Source organism: Eschrichtius robustus, chromosome 18, assembly GCF_028021215.1.
Source record: "Eschrichtius robustus isolate mEscRob2 chromosome 18, mEscRob2.pri, whole genome shotgun sequence".
NCBI lineage: Eukaryota > Metazoa > Chordata > Mammalia > Artiodactyla > Eschrichtiidae > Eschrichtius > Eschrichtius robustus.
In genome coordinates, this window is record NC_090841.1 from 72,178,099 (window position 1) to 72,198,901 (window position 20,803).

The 20,803-nt window shown below is 38.8% G+C and overlaps 1 protein-coding gene across 6 annotated transcripts in view; it reads right to left on the reverse strand.

The window, feature by feature from the left end:
* Window positions 1-20,803, reverse strand: part of NALCN (sodium leak channel, non-selective) — a 279,498-nt gene that overhangs the window by 230,628 nt on the left and 28,067 nt on the right. For 5 of the 6 annotated variants that reach the window (XR_011070942.1, XM_068526400.1, XM_068526401.1 and 2 more), the window contains exons 5-7: window positions 19,580-19,719; window positions 19,364-19,492; window positions 4,081-4,235 (exon numbers count right to left, since the gene is read on the reverse strand). Coding sequence is in view for 4 of the 6 variants with exons in the window: in XM_068526400.1 (XP_068382501.1) it covers window positions 4,081-4,235; window positions 19,364-19,492; window positions 19,580-19,719 (424 nt within the window). In the remaining 2 variants the exon portion in view is untranslated. Of the gene's footprint in view, window positions 1-4,080; window positions 4,236-19,363; window positions 19,493-19,579; window positions 19,720-20,803 lie in introns of those variants that run through there. The other variant, XM_068526403.1, reaches the window with a different exon arrangement.

Sequence of the window (20,803 nt, forward strand, 5' to 3'; positions counted from 1 at the left end):
CCTCGTCCGAGTCTACGCTGATCAGCCGCCTCGGGGTGCTCACAGCTGTCTCTCTCCCAGCTGCCTGCAGAATAAGGGCCTCTCCTCTGTGATGCCACATGGAATTCCAGAAAACTCCTACCGTCAGCTACACAGTGATGCCCTGACTCGAAGAGAGAACTATTCTTTTTTTTTTTTTTTTTTAAATTTATTTTTGGCTGTGTTGCGTCTTTGTTTCTGTGCGAGGGCTTTCTCTAGTTGCGGCGAGCGGGGACCACTCTTCATCACGGTGCGTGGGCCTCTCACTGTCGCGGCCTCTCTTGTTGCGGAGCACAGGCTCCAGACGCGCAAGCTCAGTAGTTGTGGCTCACGGGCCTAGTTGCTCCGTGGCATGTGGGATCCTCCCAGACCAGGGCTCAAACCCGTGTCCCCTGCGTTGGCAGGCAGATTCTCAACCACTGCGCCATCAGGGAAGCCCCGAGAGGACTATTTTGCTTCTCTGGGAACACTGGTCATTTTATTTTATTTTATTTTTATTTTCTATAATTTAATTTTTATTGTTGAATTTTTAAACTGAATGGACAAGGAACACTGGCTGTTTTAGAACGTCAGTCTTCTTTTGGCTCTGAGATCCTTAGTAGCCAGAGCCTTTTCAGGAAGTTTTCTGTGAGACACCTGGCCCTCTGATATTGTGGTTTATAGTTATAAGCTTTTCAGAGTCCTTAAATATGGAAACTGCATTTCTGTTTCTCAGTCTCCTTGATGTTTGGATGATTTTAGAGACGAAAAGGTCTCTTTACTCCGCAATCGTACAATAGGGGCTCTTTGTAATTTTTTCTACCTAATGACTCTGGTTCTTAATACAGTTTTAAAAATTGAGTTTTTCAACATCATCAATATTAAATTTTAATGAGACATGAAGCTACTTATAAATAAAATTTTATAAATGCTTGAAATTCAATGTATTGCATGATAATTTGGACTAGTAAGAAAAGGAAACATGCTCCTTTTAAATTAATCATGATTACTTATATATAGAGTACACTGGCCAAATTTAAATACACAATTAGGCACCTAATTATGTTTTAAATTTAGCTGCATGCAGAAAGAGATGATCACATGTGCCTAATAAAATTAATTTCCTCATTTTGGTGAAACATTATCTTTTGTTTCCATAAGAACTTTCAAAATAATCTAAAACACTAGTTTGTGTATCTACATAGATACATAATATCAGGAAATAGTTACCAATTTCAATCTATAGTGACCATGTTAACATTTTTTGATTATAGTTCAAAGGCAACATTTTCATTATCTAACCATTAGTGCTACAATGATGCTGAATTCAATCATCGTTTGAGAAAAGGAAGCAAACAGACCAAATTAAGCTTGTATAGAAAGGGAAGTCATGAGGAAGAATGAACACTGCCAACAAAAGCAGACGAAATCAGGGAAAAGAACAACGAGAAAACAACTTAATTCTCTATTATGGCTCTACATCCTAATACAAATATGACGTGTCACCTACGAATTCAAAAGGGCACATACTTTGGTCCATTAGTAAATATTTATAAAGGGTTTCCTAAGAAGCAGGCATTGCTCCAGGCCCCGGAGACATGAAGATAAAAAGATGTGCTTCCTGTTTTCCAGGAGCTTAAATCCTTTGGAGATCAATGTGCAAATAAACAGTAGAGCTACAGTAAGATTACTGCCTTTGTGGGAGCCTACCACCCTCCAGGGCAATTCCTTCCTACAACTGGGCTTCTTAAGCCCACATGATTTAGAAGGAGACTTTCTTGCTCAAAGAGATATTGTCCCCTACATTAGCTGAAGTTACTGTAAGTCACAGTGAGAAAAGATAAATCCACATTAATATAATGCAGCAATTGGAGTTTAGGCACAACTGCTGCATTTAAAATGGTCAGGGGGTGATTTGATTTAGCAACATGATTTTAAAGGCTTGGAGGTTTCCAGTGCAAGGACAGTCTAACTCCTGAATGCTGGCCACTCTCCATACAAGACATGGGCACACTCAGCCCCTACAAGAAAGAGCAACAGACTCTAACCAACCATGCATTCCAGTCCTGCCCCAGCTTGGAGCTTGCTCCGAGCAGGTTACTAAATCTATAAAGTATCTCATCTCCCACACCACACCTGTGATTTCCTGCTCATGCCTGAAAGTCACTGGCATAATCTGTAAAAGTCTTTGCACTTCTGAGACAGGGGGAAGGATGTAAGATTGGTTCCAAAGCCAGGTAAGTATGAGAGAGACAGCAAATTAAAATGCTTTACATCTGTTGGCTTCTAAATTTTTATGAACCAGAAAACTGTATCATTGGCCAAAAGAAGAATGCCCATCTAACTATCAATACAATGCTGGAAATTTACTATGAGGGCATACTAAAATATAAGAATAAAATTTAGGGATTTATTTGCAAAATGCACTCTTTAAAAATACTATTTATGTTTCTTTCAGCCCAATTTCAGTATTATATTCAGTCCAAAGGCTGTAGCCTTGTGGTTTAGTTCATATATCTAGAACGTATTTCTCACTCAGTGCAAGATCTTCACATGTTCTTTCTGAAATTCAAACACTTATTCCAGAGTTCACTATGCCATCCTGCATAACACTATCCAGGAGCTGCTACGACGGAAGGCCAGGGTGGGAATAGGATTGATCAGCCACTCTATCTGATGTGTGAAGGTGGATGGGCTGGGTTTGAACCAGTTTCCCTCCTGGGTAGACAGAGGTGATGCTCTCTTCCCTGGCGATGAGATCCCCATTGTACAGCTGGCCCATTAAGAAGTGAAACCACACCAAAAGACAGATTAAAAATAAGTAGATTTGGCTTCCAAAAGAGCACAACCACCATCCTGTTACACACTGAAAGACTTTCCTCTTAGGACCTGGGTAAAAGTGTCTAGAACTCTCTTCAATGTACCTGGGCCTTAAAACTTTAAGGAAAAATTAAATTTTTTCAACTGACTCCAACAATTCTGCTATGGACTGAATGTTTGCGTCCACTCCCTCAGCCCCTACCATTCATATATAGAAGCTCTAACCCCCCAGTGTGATGGTATTAGGGGGTGGGGCCTTTAAAAGTTGATTTGGTTTAGACCAGGTTGGGAGGCGTGGGGTTCTCATGATGGGATTAGTGTCCTTATAAGAAGAGACCAGAGAGCTTTCTCCCCCTCTCTCCCCACTCTCCCTCTCTCTCTTCCCCCCAAGCCATCCCATAAGCACACAGAGAGAAGGCAGCCATCCGCAAGCCAGGGAGAGGGGTAACCAGACCCAACCATCATGCGTCCTGATCTCAGACTTCCAGCCTTCAGACTGGTGAGAAGTACATGTCTGTCGTTCATGCCACCCAGTCTACGATATTCTGTTATGGCTGCCTGAGCTGACGGAGACAAATTCTCAGAGCATAAAATAATTGTTTAGAATCCCATGGTTTTTTGCTTCAATCGTGAAAGACACGCAACTTGCATGGAATTGTAACAAATGCAATGATACCAACTAAATGGCAGATGCCAAGTTCTTTCTTTACTGTGCGTGACGGCACGTTTCAGGACTTAGTAGGACAAGCCACGAATCAACGTACACGTTTGGCACATCATATTCACATACAAGCATTTCCCATACCTCTGTTATATAGTTGATGTACATTCATTAAGTATCTCATTAGCTGTATCCTGTTCCAGAATTACTTTTCGGCTCTCACACACTCCGCAATGTCTAGTATTCCAGTTACTTAAGACTTGCCTTGCCTACTAGTTAAATGTGGAAGGAAGCCAAGTCTTGTTGGCTCAAGGGGTTCTTTGAGTCCACAACCCTGAACCTTACTCAACAGACAAATAGTTTTAAATGCTATAATTAAGAATTAATTGAGAGATATTTAAGTCTATACAGACATGGCTGAATATACATAGACACAGACTGTATGTTATAGACTATAAGGGAGACTATATTAAAATTTACAGTTGTGTTTCTTAAAAACTACAGCTAGCCTGAACATAAAATATCAATTATACAACTATTTTCTCCATTTCATAAACATTGTAAAATAGAAACTGAAAAGGTGTTTTATCAGTAAGACAGACCTATCTCATTAAAGCCACTGTAGCCCAGCTCTTGCCTGCTAAGTCCCAGATCTTCGAGGTCCATGCATTTAAATCCTGGGGGGCACTGGTAGCCTTCTTCCAGCTCTGGTGAGCAGTGGGTATCTGGGATAGCTAGACTATTCCAGGTTACATTTCTGCAAACAACACAGAAAAGGATTAGACAATTTCAACAAGTGTAAGTGTTGATTAAAATGCATAATGTAATCATTCTTCATTAATAACTGCTGTATATGGACACAGATTTAAGATTCCTGATTCATGAATGGTATTCATAACATTAATGCCATGAACATTCTCAAACGATACCTGATTCATCCACACAGAAGCTCTTTATAAGAACATTATCTATCGCCATGACGGTTTTTGTCATTGAAGACCAAGACTCAGAAAAAGCGAAGGAAGGAATTTTTCTGCAGATTTGCAAGGAATGTTAACTTGTCTGGGGATTCCTTGTTATTCATGAATCCTTCTCCTACTATGGGCACAAATGTTACTTCTCCACTTCTAAGCAACAGTAAATGATGATAGGCATTTTCCATATGGTACAAAAGTACTGTTAAGTCTCATAAATGATACTTGGCCTTCTTCTGCGTTGTCAGATGCTCAGTTTAGAAAGAAAACCAGATAAATAAAGTGAGACTGAAGGAATTAAAGATATCACATTGGAAAGAGAGAGATTATGGGCTGATTTAGTGATAGCTCCAGGAGTATTACAGGTTCTTATTTATTTATTTTTTAGGTAGTTGGTGATATAATTACTTTTCATCTTTCTGGAGGACACACTGGACATTAAGTTGATGTGGAAGGATTTAGACATGTAATGGCTTTCTTGGTAGTGAGTACAGGTAACCACTGGAAAGGTGATTGTGGAATCTCATTCTGGGACCTTAAAATGGGCCCCAAATAGCTGCTATCTGAGACGACTGACATGGTTTGTGTAGGGGCCAAAGTTTAAGCTAGATGATTTCACAAACCTTACAAACCCATGACTTTATTATAGTCATTTCCCACTACATCAATATTTCTAGGCATTTCCTAAATGGCGACCAACCTTAGGACTGTCTCAGTCTCCTCTGCTTATGGCCAAATTGAGGCAGATGTGTTGGGTCACATTTCTTTTTTTAATATCTTCTTATATTCAATTGGCCACTTCCTTCCCCTTATATAACATGCTTTCTCTAGAGTATGATGCCTAACTCTCCACGATCCCTTAGCTGCTTGAGGCCACCATGCACATGTGCACACACAATCTCCTACAAAGACATACACAATTTTACACAGTCTTATGCACACACATGCACACAATCCCTGGTGATACACTGCCCAGTTCCACCTCAGTCAAAACAAACCTCTATGTTTATTCCTTCAGGATTCTGCTCTTTGTTAGCAGCAAGCTAGCTAATTTGTCGATACATCTCAGGGAATGTTTAAATAATTGTCACATTTTAAGCTGCTCCTTTGGACCCCACATGCAAAAGGAAAGGCTCTGCTTGCGGAAATCACCACTTGGTTGTGTCAGAAAGATATGATTTTAGGCACACATGTCACTTATTTCCCCTCCTTTTACATCCTTATATGTAGGCCAAATGATGCATCTTCGCTTAAGTCTAGCCTGACTCTATGTTTCTGAGTTTGTACCCACACATCAGAACAAAGTGGTAAGGGAACTGGGCTTCAGAGTTTCAGAGGAAGGCTTTCTGGGTTGGTTCCAAGCTCTGCCATTGACTGGCTGTGTGACTTGAATCATTTTAAATGTTTCTAAGCTCGGTTTCCTCATCTGTGAAACAGGGAGAGAAGCTTGTGTGAGCTTTAAGTAAAATAAACCAAGTAATGCATTCATCACAGCACCTAGCATGTTTCAAGTACTCAATAAATGCTTACTATAAATGATTATTAGTCACTACAATAATAAAATGTAACATAAATCCTGGCATGTGAAAACACAACAATAAAGGATTGTCAAAAGAATAGAAGGAATTTTGGTATGTGATCCTGAAAGCATTTTGTTCACAGAATTGGGCAGCTGAAAGAAACTTTATAGATGACCTAGTTCTTAATTCATAAGTGAAGAAGGTAAGGTGAAGTGCTGGAAGGGGAAAGTGTACTAGCCCATCAAAATCAGTAATTCTTTTTCACTTCCAATACTTTAAAAAGACAATAGTAGCAAATATCTGACAAAAACACTCTGTCTACACAAAAAAGTTTCAAAACACATCATCTTTCAGTTATTTGGATAACTGGACTCTGGCACCAGTCTGTTGGGTGTGAATTCCGGCTCAGCCCTTACTACATGTGTGACTTTGCCAATTTGTGCCTCAGTTTCCTCATCTCTACGATGGTGGGAAAATACTTCCTTCAAGGAGCTGTGGGGAAAATGTTACGTCTTTAAAATACTTAAAACAGGCACTTGGTAGACAATAAGTGCTAGGTGTGACCTATTGTAATTTATAGTTTGAAGTTTCTACATTCCCTAGATTGAACCCCTAGCCCTGGCATGGACAGCCTCAGTTTCCACATTTCAAAAATGGGGACGGCAATTGTACCTACCTTTTGGGGGGGGTCTTAATGATTAAATGTGGTAATGTACCACTCTCAGAATAGCACTGGAAATAAGTTAATCACTCAATAATTGTTAACTATTTTGATCATTTTCATTAACTTATAAATATTAGGGTATTTTTTCCTCTTTGATTCCACTTGTTTTTTCTTTCATATTAGTACTGATTCCCATTTGAAGCACAACCCTCACCAGAACAGATAGCATTTTGAAATCTTTTGGCTTCAGAGGCAGCAGATTTGAAACACGTTATTTTTGCCAACATCAAGCTCTTAGAGGATGCTTATTAGAGACATTTTATTAGATGATTAATTGCTCTGGAACTTACGTATCTAAAACCACATGATAAATATTCTTTCTAAAAATTGAGATGAACGTCATGAGTTTCAGAATATCTGCTGGTTATTTATCTTAGTTTCATTTTCTCAGTAAACAAGAATCTTCTAGATTTTATTTTTATTTGTTAATGTTAATTACTTCCTTGTTCATTTTCCCTCAGATAGTCAGGAGAGAACAAGAGGCTCTCTGGAATTAGGGGGGTGAAATTCTTTTTTCTTTTTTTTTTTTTTGAATTTTTGAATTTTATTTATTTGTACAGCAGGTTCTTATTAGTTATATATTTTATACATATTAGTGTATATATGTCAATCCCAATCTCCCAATTCATCCCACCACCCCACCCCTGCCACTTTCAGGGCGGTGAAATTCTCGCTCCAACCAGCCATATACTAAATAGAGACAATGATTCTCCCAGTCATAATAAATATCCATTCATGCTTAAGTGGGAATCAATACTTTCTTAGTCACAGCCCGCTGAAGAGATCCACGCTCTCACCTCCAGAACCTGTGAATATATTATCTTACCTGGCAAAAAGGAATTAAGGTTACAGATGTGAACAAGGCTAAAACTCTTGAGTTGGGGAGATCATCCTGGATTACCTAGGTGGGCCCCACCTAATCGCACAAGTTCTTCAACGTGGAAAGTCTTTTCAGGTTGTGGTTAGAGAGTTGTGCCTGTGGAAAGGAAGGCTCAGAGAGACGCAACGCTGCTGGCTTTGAAGATGCTAGTTCTGTCCATATGTCTCAGGTCATTCTCCTTTTCCATCTCCTCCTCCTGTAATTCACCTTCAGTACTGAGTTGCTCTGAGCTTGGTCCTTGGCTTTCATGATATTCTCTCCCTATGCAATCAAGTCCACTTCCATAGTTTCAATTCTCTACCATCTTAGATGTCATTTTAGAGTCCCAGAGCTACATGTCCAACTGCCTGTTAGATCTCTCCACTTGGCTACACCACAAGCACCTCCAACTCTATGGACCCCATACTAAACTCAGACCCTTTGCCAACGTCCCCTCTTGTCACAAGCAGCACCAGAGCACCATCATCCAAAGTGTTGAGCGAGCCGGATATCTTGGAATCACCTTGATACCTTATTCTCCTGCCACCCTTGTAACTAATCATCAAGTTCCCTAAATATCCTCCAAAATATCTTTTGGGTTCATTCAACTCTCCATGTCCACCTCTACCTGCACCAGAATCCAGCCTCCTAGCTGGTCATTCTGCAGCCTCTCTCAGCCCTTCCTATCCATTTGCCACAGAGCATGTAGAGAGGCTTTTCATCATCACTGTCCTACATTGTGTCGGTCAGTGACAAATCTTTAATATGATCTACAAGACCATGAAGGACCTGGCTCCTGCCTCTCCAAGTGTCCTAGCATCCAACCACGTTTGTCTTCCCCCAGCTCTCCATCAGCTCCATCTACTGCAGAACCTTTTCCTCTGCTTGGAAATCTCTCCTCCCATCTTTGCTTGGTTAGCCCCATTTTTTAGCCTTCAGGGCCCAGCCTGAATGTCACCTTCTCAGGGGAGCCACCCTAAGTCACTCAGACTGGGTTAGGTTTCCCTATTAGAAGCTCTCAAAGCACCCACACTTTTCATTTCTGGCACTTGGGACCCGTGTCACTCATGTTTGTGTGGTCAACTCTTCATTGGATTCTTCCCAACTCGACTGTTGCCCAGTGTAACTTTCAATTTCATATAGCTCCTGACACATAGTCTGTGATGGCTAAATTTATTTATGACCTTGGATAGACTGTGTTGCCCAGATCTTTGGTCCACATCAGTCTAGATGTTGCCATGAAAGTGTTTTTTAGATGTGATTAACATTTAAATCTGCAGACTTTAAGTAAAGCAGAAGACCCTCTATAATGTGGGTGGGCCTCATCCTATTAGGGGAAGGCCTTAAGAGAGAAGTCTCCAAAGAGGAAAGAATTTTGCCTCCAGGCTGCCTTTGGACTCAGGACTTCAATATCAACTCCTGCTGGAATTTCCAGCTTGCTGGCCTGCTCTGAAGATTTTTATCTTGCTGGTCCCCACAATCACATGAGCCAATTGCTTAAATAAATCTCTTTTTCTCTATATATGTATACACCCCACTGGCTCTATTTCTCTGAAGAACTCTGACTAATACAGAATAGAAGCTTAATAATTATCTTTGAATACATTAACAAATGTGTCATTCTTTCCATCATTATTTAAATCTATGACAAATTTGTTTATTTATGTTTATCTATAAAGTAACTACAGAGGAGACTCTTCAATAATTGGCTCCTGTTGTTTTTACACAAATTTTTAGTGTGATATCTAAAAATCGGCATGGATTCAATTTTTTTTTTTTTATAAATTAATTTATTTATTTTTGGCTGTGTTGGGTCTTTGCTGCTGTGCACGGGCTTTCTCTAGTTGCGGCGAGAGGGGGCTACACTTCGTTGCAGTGTGCGGGCTTCTCATTGCAGTGCCTTCTCTTGTTGTGGAGCACAGGCTCTGGGCGTGCCACTAGTTGTGGCACGCGGGCTCAGTAGTTGCGGCACACGGGCTCAGCAGTTGTGGCTCGCGGGCTCCAGAGCGCAGGCTCAGTAGTTGCGGTGCATGGGCTTAGTTGCTCCGCGGCATGTGGGATCTTCCCAGACCAGGGCTCGAACCTGTGTCTCCTACGTTGGCAGGCGGATGCTTAACCACTGTGTCACCATGGAAGCCCGGATGTTCAATATTTTAAATTTCTGGCTATAGTTGTTCCATGTGTCAAAAAGAGTACTGGAATCCCTCAGAGTGGTTGTTTTTCAAAAGGCTTTCATTTTCTGCCTGGCATATGTTTTTTTTTTAATTCTTAACAAAAAATCCTGTTTGCAAATAACAGTAAGCGGGAGTTTGAGATCTAAGAAAATGTGCTCTGAACTTGTCGCAAAGACCGTTTATGGCCACAGGCAACACTTCTACAGTTTTATGGTTTTAAGTTAATCAACCATCACTCCTGATGGTCCAGAGCACTCAGCTGTATCCTGGTGCACAGCATTACGATCTCAGTCCAGTGATGCACCAGCTTAATGACCTCGGACCATTCACTTTAACCGTCTGAGCCTCAGTTTCCTCATCTGTAATACGTGAAACTTTTCAGCTATTTAAAAAACAGTTCCCAGAAGGACCGCATCCCACTTTCATATGAAGGAAAAGGTAAATGATAAGAGAGAAATCACGTGCCCCACTGTGCTCTGTTCTCACCCCTCCGCAAGGCTCTACAACACCACTGCAGTATCTCAAGGCTTCACGTTCATTACTCACAATGTCATTTTCTACTGATAGCAAACTCCTGTCACTGCTGGTGGCACCACATGAGGTGTTGGCCTTCTGTCATTACTGCCACCTACAAACATAACTGTGCTTATTATTATTTAGCCCCTTTTCAGAAATCGTCTTTCTCATATTCTTAGTAGGGCCACTTGATTTCATTTGTCTTTTTATTCATTCAAAATAATTATTTTTGGCAGGTCTCTTCTATGCCCCATAACATGCTAGGAATGGAGACGACTGAGAAGGTACTTCCAACTCGGGGACTTTACTGCCCAGTGTGAGAGACAGAACAGAAAAGTAATGACTGGAGTAGAACATGATGAATAGGTAAGAGCTATCTATATGCTCATGGTGTTACAGGAGCACAAAGTGGAAACATCACATATGACTGTGGATGGTGAGTGGTGAGTACTGGTGTCCCTCATTTGAGAGAAAAGCCCAAAAAGTAAAAAAAAAAAAAAAAAAAGAAAAAAACACTAACAAAAGAGGTTATAACTTAAATTAGTTGCAAAATTTTCACGAAATATACTTTTAATGTGAACTTATAGATAGCAATTTTGTTGACATTTTTCTTACTTTTTTCCCCTGGAAGAAATGAAGTTAAACAAGATGATGACTTCTCGATAGCCAAATCTTATCCATTTATTGTAAAAGACATTCCCAGAGGCCAAGCTACAACATATTTCTGAAGTTTGCGTTCTGTAAGGAAACTGTCAATGATGCAAAGAAGGAAGTACACAGCACAACAAACCCACATGCAACAGACAACACTACACACCTGAAGAGCGTTTTGTAACTTATTGCATCAAGAAGGTTTCTTTTCTATTTCTAGTGTATGTTCTAGGAGGAAATCATAAATAGAAGAACACACTTCCAGTTAAACCCATGGAGTCAATACACACACCATCTTTACACTGGGAGAATAGTGAATATGGCTTAGGTCATTGCTTGCCTCACTCCTAGTGGCAGACACGAAAACAAGGTTCATTCTCTTGCTAAAAGCTCAGCCCTGCATTTAGAGGTTGCCTCTCTCACTGCACGTGCTGACAGCAAACGTGCTCTGGCTGTTACCTGCCTTTCAGATTTGTTCCACAGAATCACTGGGCTTTGTTTTCACCTCTATTTGGCCTCTTCTCTCAGGATTAATTAAAAACTCCTATAAACTGGCCTGGCTAATTCTATTGCTGGATGCTTTGGAAAACGAATCCCACCCTGGAATTTGCAGAGATGAAACTAGTTACTGATTTTTGAAAACTTTTAATTGCTCTGTCTGGACCTTTAGAGGGACTGCAAAACAAGATGACTAGTCTTTGGCAGGAAATAATATTGACATCACACCTCTTTTCATAAACAAGTGAATCTGGCACTTTTTCTAAGAAATTAGGAAATAAATTTCTCCTTACTGTTAAACTGAGAGTATTTTAATATGATTTTTCCATTCTTTCCTCCTTTCCTGAATGGCTAGATAGGCAAAGCCATAAAGCACTGAATCCATCGTGTACCAAAATGGTAAAATTAAATAGTTTTTCAAACATCACATGAAATTTAAATGACAATGTGTTATTTTACTTAAATTTTTTAAAAATAGTCATCTTACCTTGTTATCTCTGAATAGTTTTTAAATTATATATTTTCCCCAAGTTTACTTCCCTATCTGTATCTCTCACTACTGTGCCAATATGGATAAGGGACAAAAAGGTGTGACAAGGGCCAGGAGACCAGCATCTGAACCAGGCTCAGGCAGTGAGAGGTACATGAATGTCTTCAAAAAGACTATTAGAAAGGCAAAGTATCAGGACACAGCAAATTCAGTGATCAGCTCCAAACTGGAAATGTGAAAACTGTTTTGAGGTTATAAGACAAAGTCTACTACCCTTGAACCTGGGCCAAGAGCTACTCAAGCAGTAACTCTCCGCCCTTTGCCTAAGGAACTAGGAGATCAGAGTGAGAAGATATCTGTAAGCAGTCAGGTGACACGATGGCTAGTTGTCACCACAATTTGAGGCCAAGATTACAGGACTTCAGCTGGTGATTTTGCCACTTAGTGAGTATGTGGCAAGGAGCTATTTCCTATTCTCTCTCACGAGGACCATAATACCCAGTCTATGAGATCACGTTATGAGTTAGCAGTTAGGAATATAAAGTACTTCATTCATTTTAGGAGCTCAAACTGTATTTACGTTTACTGGCTGTGGCTTGGCCGAGTTACATGGTTGGAGAACAGCGTTTTTTTTCACTCTGTAGGCTTCTACCTTTTGGGATGGTCAAAGGATGCTAAGGGCTCCACAAAGGTAAGAACATGTAGCTACCTGAAACGTGAAGGCCAGGCAAGGATTTAGGAAATGCCAAAGCCCCTGTCCCCAGATGCGCTTGACCACAAGGTGCGCTTGACCACAAGGTTCACCTGACAATGCAATCGCTAGACCTAAAAACACGTAAGTCACTGAATGAATAAAATTGAGAGGACTGCCCTAGAATTCCCAGAACACATGGACAACCTGCTTCTTTGTGAGAAAGACAGGAGGCTCTAATTACGTCTGTTGCTTCTTAGACATTTCTGGGGAAACAGCCTTAAGGGAAGAGGAAACTCAAATCACCCCCCCGGTGGAGCTCTAGCAGCTAAAAGCTTAGCATTTCTTTGAAGACACGTGATTTATCTTTTAAAAAGCCATGCAAATTGTGTTCTAGTCTATAACGTATCTTCGGGAATTTTAATGCAAAACTAGGGTTTTAAGTCCCTGATTTCTAATCCGGCCAGTCTGGCAATTTCAGCCCTGCCTATAAATACAAATCCGTGGATGCAGCCTGTAGTCCCTATTTTCACAAAGTTCCCCAGGTGATTTTCTCTGCTTAAGAGATCTAACCCTAGAAATGAATTCCCGAAATGGACTGCTTGTTCTGCTATAGTCATGGCGTGCTGGTGCGGCTTCTATCCCGGGGAAAAGCAGGCTGGTCTGGCTGAACTTGAGACATCACAATGACACTACATATGATGTCTACGAAGGCAACTACAGTCGACACTCTTTGCCAGGGGCTGGATCGGCAGGTTCTTCATTTCACATTCACGCGGTATGTTCCGAAGCGGCAGTGCATCATCTGAGAACTCACCCCTCAAACAGGCAGCCTTAACCACTTACTCATACGGCCCGTTCAGAACTTGTCTCCTAAGCATACACTTCTCATAACCGAAGAAGAATTAAAGGTTTTACTCAAATACTCTGGAGACACACATGCTGAAGATCACCTCACATATTGACCGAATTACAGTAAATATTTAAAAGCACAGAAATCAGTGTCAAGGAGATCTGGTTTTAAACCTTGCTTCTGGCACTTCCAAGCTGTTTCATCCTAGACATCTTCTTTAAAGAAATTGAGCTTCAATTTCCTTCTCTGTAATAGACGGTGTAAAAGTGGAACACAACTTACCAGATTGTTACGAGTATTAAATGAGAAAATAACAGACATCAGTTGTTCAACGAAGGTTATTTCCACTAACAATAAATAGGAGTCATATATTAATAATTATATTAACTAGTTAATATAATTATTAACATATTAATTACAATATAATAATTATAAATTAGTATTGCATATGATTATAATATATAATAAATATATTATTAATCATATTAATAATAAAATCTATATTATTACATTATCCTCTTTTGGGGAAGTAAACATAAGATCAAAAGAAGTGCTATAGTGTAATTGACCAAAATAAATTACTCAATTTCTTTTAGACCCTTTTCAAACTGTAGGATTTTCTTTTTTCATCCCGAAGACTCTCACGAATGCTTTTGCTCTTTTGGTGAAAATCACACAGGTATTAATTTTTCATATGGGAGTTTAGTTTATTCTCAAATATTTTCTTTTTTCTTTTTTGGCCACACCACACGGCTTGTGGGATCTCAGTTCCCTGACCAGGGATTGAACCTGGGCCATGGCAGTGAAAGCCCAGAATCCTAACCAGTAGGCCACCAAGGAACTCCCTCAAATATTTTCTAATATTTAATTTTAAAACATTATCATCATATGAAAGGTTAATCTAACTGGTGGCTCAAGTGGTCTGCATCTTTGAGATGCATGTGCACAACAAATTTAAAAGAGATATATGGAGTAATACAAATATATTGCATATCACTATTTTACAGATTCAGATGAGACTGAACCCCCTGGAATATAACATCAACATAGAGATAGAAACTAGGTATGATATGGTTTTAATTTTCTCTATGACATATATTATGAAGAGTTTATGTATATGGATGTGGATCTGTATGTGAAATAGGTTTATGAATGTGAGATTATAATATCGCAGAGGCTGGTTAAATGGCGGCACAGGCATGGGCTGGGAGTTCAAATCCCAGCTCTCTCGTTTACCATGCGGACACATTATTTAACCTCTTTGAGGCGGTGTCTTCATCTGCAAAATGGGGGAAATAATCCCTTCAGATTGTTCTAAAAGGTAGTTACAAGCAAAATATCTGAGACATAATAGGTGCTCCACAATCATTGCTATTAATTTATTTAGAAATCTACATATATCATCAGAGTACTTTCATTTCTTAAATATTAAAGAAAATGTTTCCAATATCCAAACTTGTTCTTATATCTCCCACATGGCAGATATCTCAGCCTGAACCCTGTAAGTTAAATAGAGTAGTCTTTTTTCATCTTTTCAAAAGAAGTTTAAATATAAATCAAGAAGACTTCACAGACCTTTGCATGAATTTGAGGCACTTATGATTTTACATATTCTACAAAATCCTCTCTTGATAAGTCCATGGAAATTAAAAATTAATATTCTAAGTCCCATGTTTCTATTTTTAATTCTTCTGACCTTTCCAGTTTTAAAAAACCCCATTATGTTGTGAACAGAATTTATAAGACAATCACTCATTTATTTTATAAGTACCCTAAAGGGAAAACTTAAAAAATTTTTATTTGGACCAGCAATAGAAAACTGCCCCAAATCCAGCTTTATATTGTCTCTGGTCTAAGTCTTAGTATTTTATAAAATACCACGAAGTCCTAAAAACTGCCGTTGGGTGGGGTAACCATAAAGTGTATTGTCCATACTGAGACTCTCCTGAGATCACAAAGGAAGTTATTAGTAATTACCCTGCAGCAACAGGGATACACCAGGATTGTCCTGGGTGCCTGTGACATGTGATCCCCTACCTCTGGGTCTTAAAGCTGATGGTCCAGTCATTACAAATATTCACCCGAACTCGTGGTTGAATCTTCTCTCCACACAGTAAACTTTTATGAACTTAACATTTACATTTGGTTACCTTAAAGCTTTTCTAATTATCTCAATCTTGGGGATGAGATGTCATTATTTGATACTAAGCTATGAATAAATTTCTCTCCTTTCTCAGGAATGATAATAAGGTGTCAGGTAAATATTCATCTTCTCTATTTCACCTACCAGCTCCTTTTTACATGTTCCTCTTTTAGCTTCAGGGAGATTTGTGCCATCACGTTTGGCATTTTGCAACACCTGTTTCTGCCACAGTCCACTGCGCTTCTCAGCTCTCTTTAGGATATGAACTGCCTTGCTTAGTCAAATCCCATTACTTGTTCCATAATTGTCTTAAGTCACGATTCATTACCAGAGAAGAAGCTAAAGCTTTACTAGTAATGCTACAGAGGACACAGCTGAGATGCCCTTCTATCCGCTTTGTAAGAAATCACCTCCATTCAAAAGCAAAACTCCACGTATTGAATCCCTTCCTTATTTATCCTGTTTGCTTCACAGATTAAACATAATCAGTTCTGGAGGTCAGCCGTGAAACCTGGGACATACAGGTTTCTGAACAGGTGCATCTCTGCCTGAAAGCTCTCCCGTTATTGGGCTACAGTGCGTGCAAATTAAGCAGAGGTTGGAACAATTGTTCAAGGACGATGATTAAGAGAAATGAGGTCATGACGGCAACCGGCAACACTGATCTCTGGAAACACAACCATCATACCAAAGCTTAATATCTGACTCAGAGATGTTTATGAGAAATTCCTAGTTAAGAAGCAATAAAAGGAAAGGAAAAAGTTGGAAATTCTTTTAAATTGGGATTTTTATGTGTTTCATTCTGACTTTGGACACTGTTTTGAGTCTCTAAAAAGAAAGCAAATTAATGTCTGGGCTGGAACTAACGGTAAAACTGTATTGACAGTTTTTCTGCTAATGAGCGAGACTTTAAAACTCAGTTAACACTGAACTGAAAATATAAAAGAAAAATGGTGGAAATGATTGGTCCTTGAAATAAGTCATCAAACTTATGAAAATTGTTTTCATCAGTAACACTGCTCATAAAACCATGTGGCCAATTATGTATTTTCTTCTTAAACAGTAAATTAAGAATCACATAAAGAGAAGGCAAAATCCATGTGTGTGTACATAGCCACTGGGCAGATTTTACAAATATAAGAAAGAGAAAATGCAGACATCTCCCTGTAACTGCTATGTCTCAAGTAACTGAAAAGTCTCCCAACACGTATGAAATTCTTCCCAGTGCACTCCTTTTTTTTTAGGATAACGTAATGAGCTGGAGCTAATAGAATATGAGAGGTCTTTTAACATTTTTTTCAGACACTCATTTTTGAGAACAGAGTACAGCACAGAGCTGGCTAAGAGGACTTACTGAATGATTCAAAGGCCATGAGTTCAGATGATACTCATACCTGTCTGCCCTATTTGTATTATATTTTCTGTGTCCAAGTTAAGTCTGCAGCATGATGCCTGATCTCCTAGCTGGGTTAACAAGTTTGAGAATTCTTGCCTTTCAACTTGGTTTTTAACAAAATGGGAACTTTAAACCAGCCTCCTAAACTCACTGCAGTTAGAACATAGCTGCTTCCTTACCCAGAAGCTTTCTCTTTTCTTCACTTCTACGTCTACTGTCTCCTGCCCACACGATATTTTTCCACCCTCATATTCATTCATGGAACAATCTAGACATATTCTACAGCCCACATACATTTCAAAAAAAAACTACCTACAGGTTTCCTTCCATGCATTTCTTCCCTCACCCACACAAGTCAACTCCCTTACTCACCACTTCCTTCAACTTTCCTATCCTGTGTTTCTACTAATTCACTGCTTTCCTCTGCTTTTAACGTTGCTTTTCTATTTTTTAACAATTTCTCCTTTGTCACTTTTAGCAACTTGCTTTTCTTCCTCTGTTCTTTTTTTATTTCCCCCTCCTTATCAATTTGTCATAAAGTTGTCATTATCTGTCTAAATATAACACACTATTAACCATGCCTTCAATAAATAGTTACTAAGTACTTACTCTGTGCTAGGATACTAGGTACTGACCAAAGGGAAATGAATCTTATCGACCCTTTCTCAAATGTGTCCTTATGGACCTCACAGTGTAATGAGGAAAATAGGGAAAAAAAATAGCTGTGAGTGCCAGAGTGCTAATTCTAGCAAGATGGGCTACGTTAAATTTAGCTCCTTCCACTACAAACAGCTAGATCTGTTGGATAAACACTAACATTTAAAAATGCATATCTGGGCTTATAAGAAAGAAAAATACATTCCAAAACGGCAACATGTAAGAGGAAACTAAAAACTAGAGGAAGGGAAATACATGAGTTGACTAAATGGTGGTCTCAATGGGGACTAAGTACCCAGTAGCCAAGAGCTTGGGTTTCAATGCCTACAAGAAGCAGAAGACAGGGTCCTAAGCCCATGTGAGTCTGGGAGCGGAAAATGGGACCCCCATGCATAAAGACATATTATGATTAAAACGAGCTCCAGAGTGTGATATTGGTGAAGGGATCGTCAAACAGGTCAATCAGGCACAATAGAGATTATAGGTACAGACCCAAATATAGACAGGGAATTAGTAAATGAGAAACGTGGCGTTAAATTCTGTGAGTAATGACACACAATAAATAGTGCGGGGAAAACTGCCTTACCATATGATGAAAATCAGTTGTAGTAAGGTATACGTGACATACAATATATTGCACATATTAAAAAGAACAGCTTGATAAATTCTGACATATGCACAGAACCACACTCAAGAAAATGAACATACTGACTAATCCCAAAGGTTTCCTAGTGCCCCTTGGTCATCTCTTTCTCCTACCCTAACCCTTATTCCCAGGCAACCAGTGATTTCCTTTATATCATCATAGACAAGCTTGCATTTTCTAGAATTTTATATACATGGAATCACAGAATATGTACTCTTTTTCATCTAGCTTCATTTACTCAACGCAATTATCTTGAGACTCAAGTTGTTATGTATATCAATATCTCACACTTTTTTATTGCTAAATAGTAGTCATTACATGGATATACCACAATTTGTTAATCCATTTACCTGTTGATGGAAATTTGGGGTGTTACCAAAGTGGGCTATTACAAATAAAGCCTTTGTATGTATAAGCATACATAAGTCTATGTATAAGTCTTTGTATGGACATAAGTTTTCATTTCTCTTGGTTAAGCCCCAGGAATAAATGAATGGGATATGTGGTAGATGTCTGTTTAATTTTTAAGAAACTGCCCGACTGTTTTTCAAAGTAGTTACACCATTTTCCATTCCCATCTTATTTAAATAAGATATGAAAATATCCTGACGGTATTATGTTCCCACGCTGAGGAAACTTTCTAAATGTACACTTTGAATTCGCTGAATCTACTTTCCCACAGGGTTACATTTTTCAGTCTGGCTTGTGTTGAGTATTTGTCTTAAACATTTGCACAAAACAATTTTGAAGAACCAGAGAATACAGAACATAGACGGCACATAAATACTTTTTAAAAAATTGAGACACAGAGGTTTTTCTCATGAGAACTGCAGAAAAGTCCTTATGAATCACCTAGATAAAAGTGGGAAGCAGCAGCATAGCACAGGGAGATCAACTCGGTGCTTTGTGATGACCTAGAGGGGTGGGATAGGGAGGGTGGGAGGGAGGCTCAAGAGGGAGGGGATATGGGGACATATGTACGCACATGGCTGATTCACTTTGGTGTACAACAGAAACTAACACAGTATTGTGAAGCAATTATACTCCAATAAAGATCTATTTTTTAAAAAATGCAGTTAGTAGATAAACTTACCCTGGTTTCGTGTCATTTACTACACAGTGATAGGTAAATGTCCCAAACATCTGAACTCCTAAAATTCCATAAAGAAGTAGAAAGAAAAGGAGGAAAATGGAAACACTCCATATTTGTTCTCCTGATCGCCTAGGGGGAAAAAATAGGTAAAGTAGGTAAAACTTACCCCAAAAGTCATAAACCTATCCCCTTAACTTACGTAAAAGCAGTGCTTACTTTAAAATATTTGTAATTCTGGTCCTTGGTAGTTCAAATCGGAAATAAATCCGGAATGCCCGGATCATAATTAGTGGCCGTGGGATCCGTAACATGCCCCAAGGGGACATCTGATCAACTATATCAGCGATTTCAAATACCTGCAAATTCAGAGGTGAACAAACAATTCAGACTTTCGCTTAGCAATACTTGTAGTCAGGACTATACAGACAGCATCAGAGGTTCATCCTGGGCCCTGCATTATCTTCCACCGAAATCAACTTTCTTTGGAGTACATTTTGAAGCTATAGCTTTCTTAAGAGAAACATAAACTAATGAAAGTGTCATTAATCTTGTTCATTCCCTGTATAATCCATCAAGGCACAGTTTTTATTACAAAAATAAGTGCCAACGAAGAATACAGAATAAGTATGCTAAGCCTTCCTCACTAGTAATGGTCTTTGGCGGAACTTTTTTGAGTATCTAGAACACAAAGTAACGGCGAAAGGGTTAAAAATACTATGAAAAAGATGAAAAAGAATTCCATTTACCAGTAGAGGCAAGATGATAATTAGGAAATGTTTGTCAATCATACAATAGTTATTAAATGGAAAAGAACACATTTAATATGCAGGATGAAATTAATTACTGGAGAGGTGAGCTTTATAAAAATAAGGACAGCTTATCAATAAGCACCATGATGAGTTTGCAGGATAGACTATGAATTTATTTTATTCTGATTTTTTTTTAAATGAAGAATACAGTAACTTCAGTTGAATTAAATGCAAAATCAAGCCTGAATGAATGCATGGGAATGAATTCTACTGGTTTTCAATAAAACCCGTCCTTCAGGCCTTTTTAATCTATGTTCCCCATTTCTCATAGTAAGGCGTTTTCTATTAGCAATACAGCATTTTATGTTAACCTATATTTATCCCAATGTATTTATATTATTTTAGCTATTTTTAGTGAGAATTCAGTCACCTAAAAGACTGGAATTTTAATTTTTAAATTCAAATTTTTATTCTACAAATACAGAAACCTCACTCCATGTTCTTTTGTTTATTTCAATGAATATATTTCTAACATCTGCTTAATAAGAAATAATCTCATATGGTACTAATTTTTATTTCTGATTGAGAAATAATTCAAAAATGTGACTGACAATGATTTAAATGTTAGGCTTTTTAAAACCAATAAACATTTAAAAAATAATGTTTTAGGAAATTACACAATCACATTTTA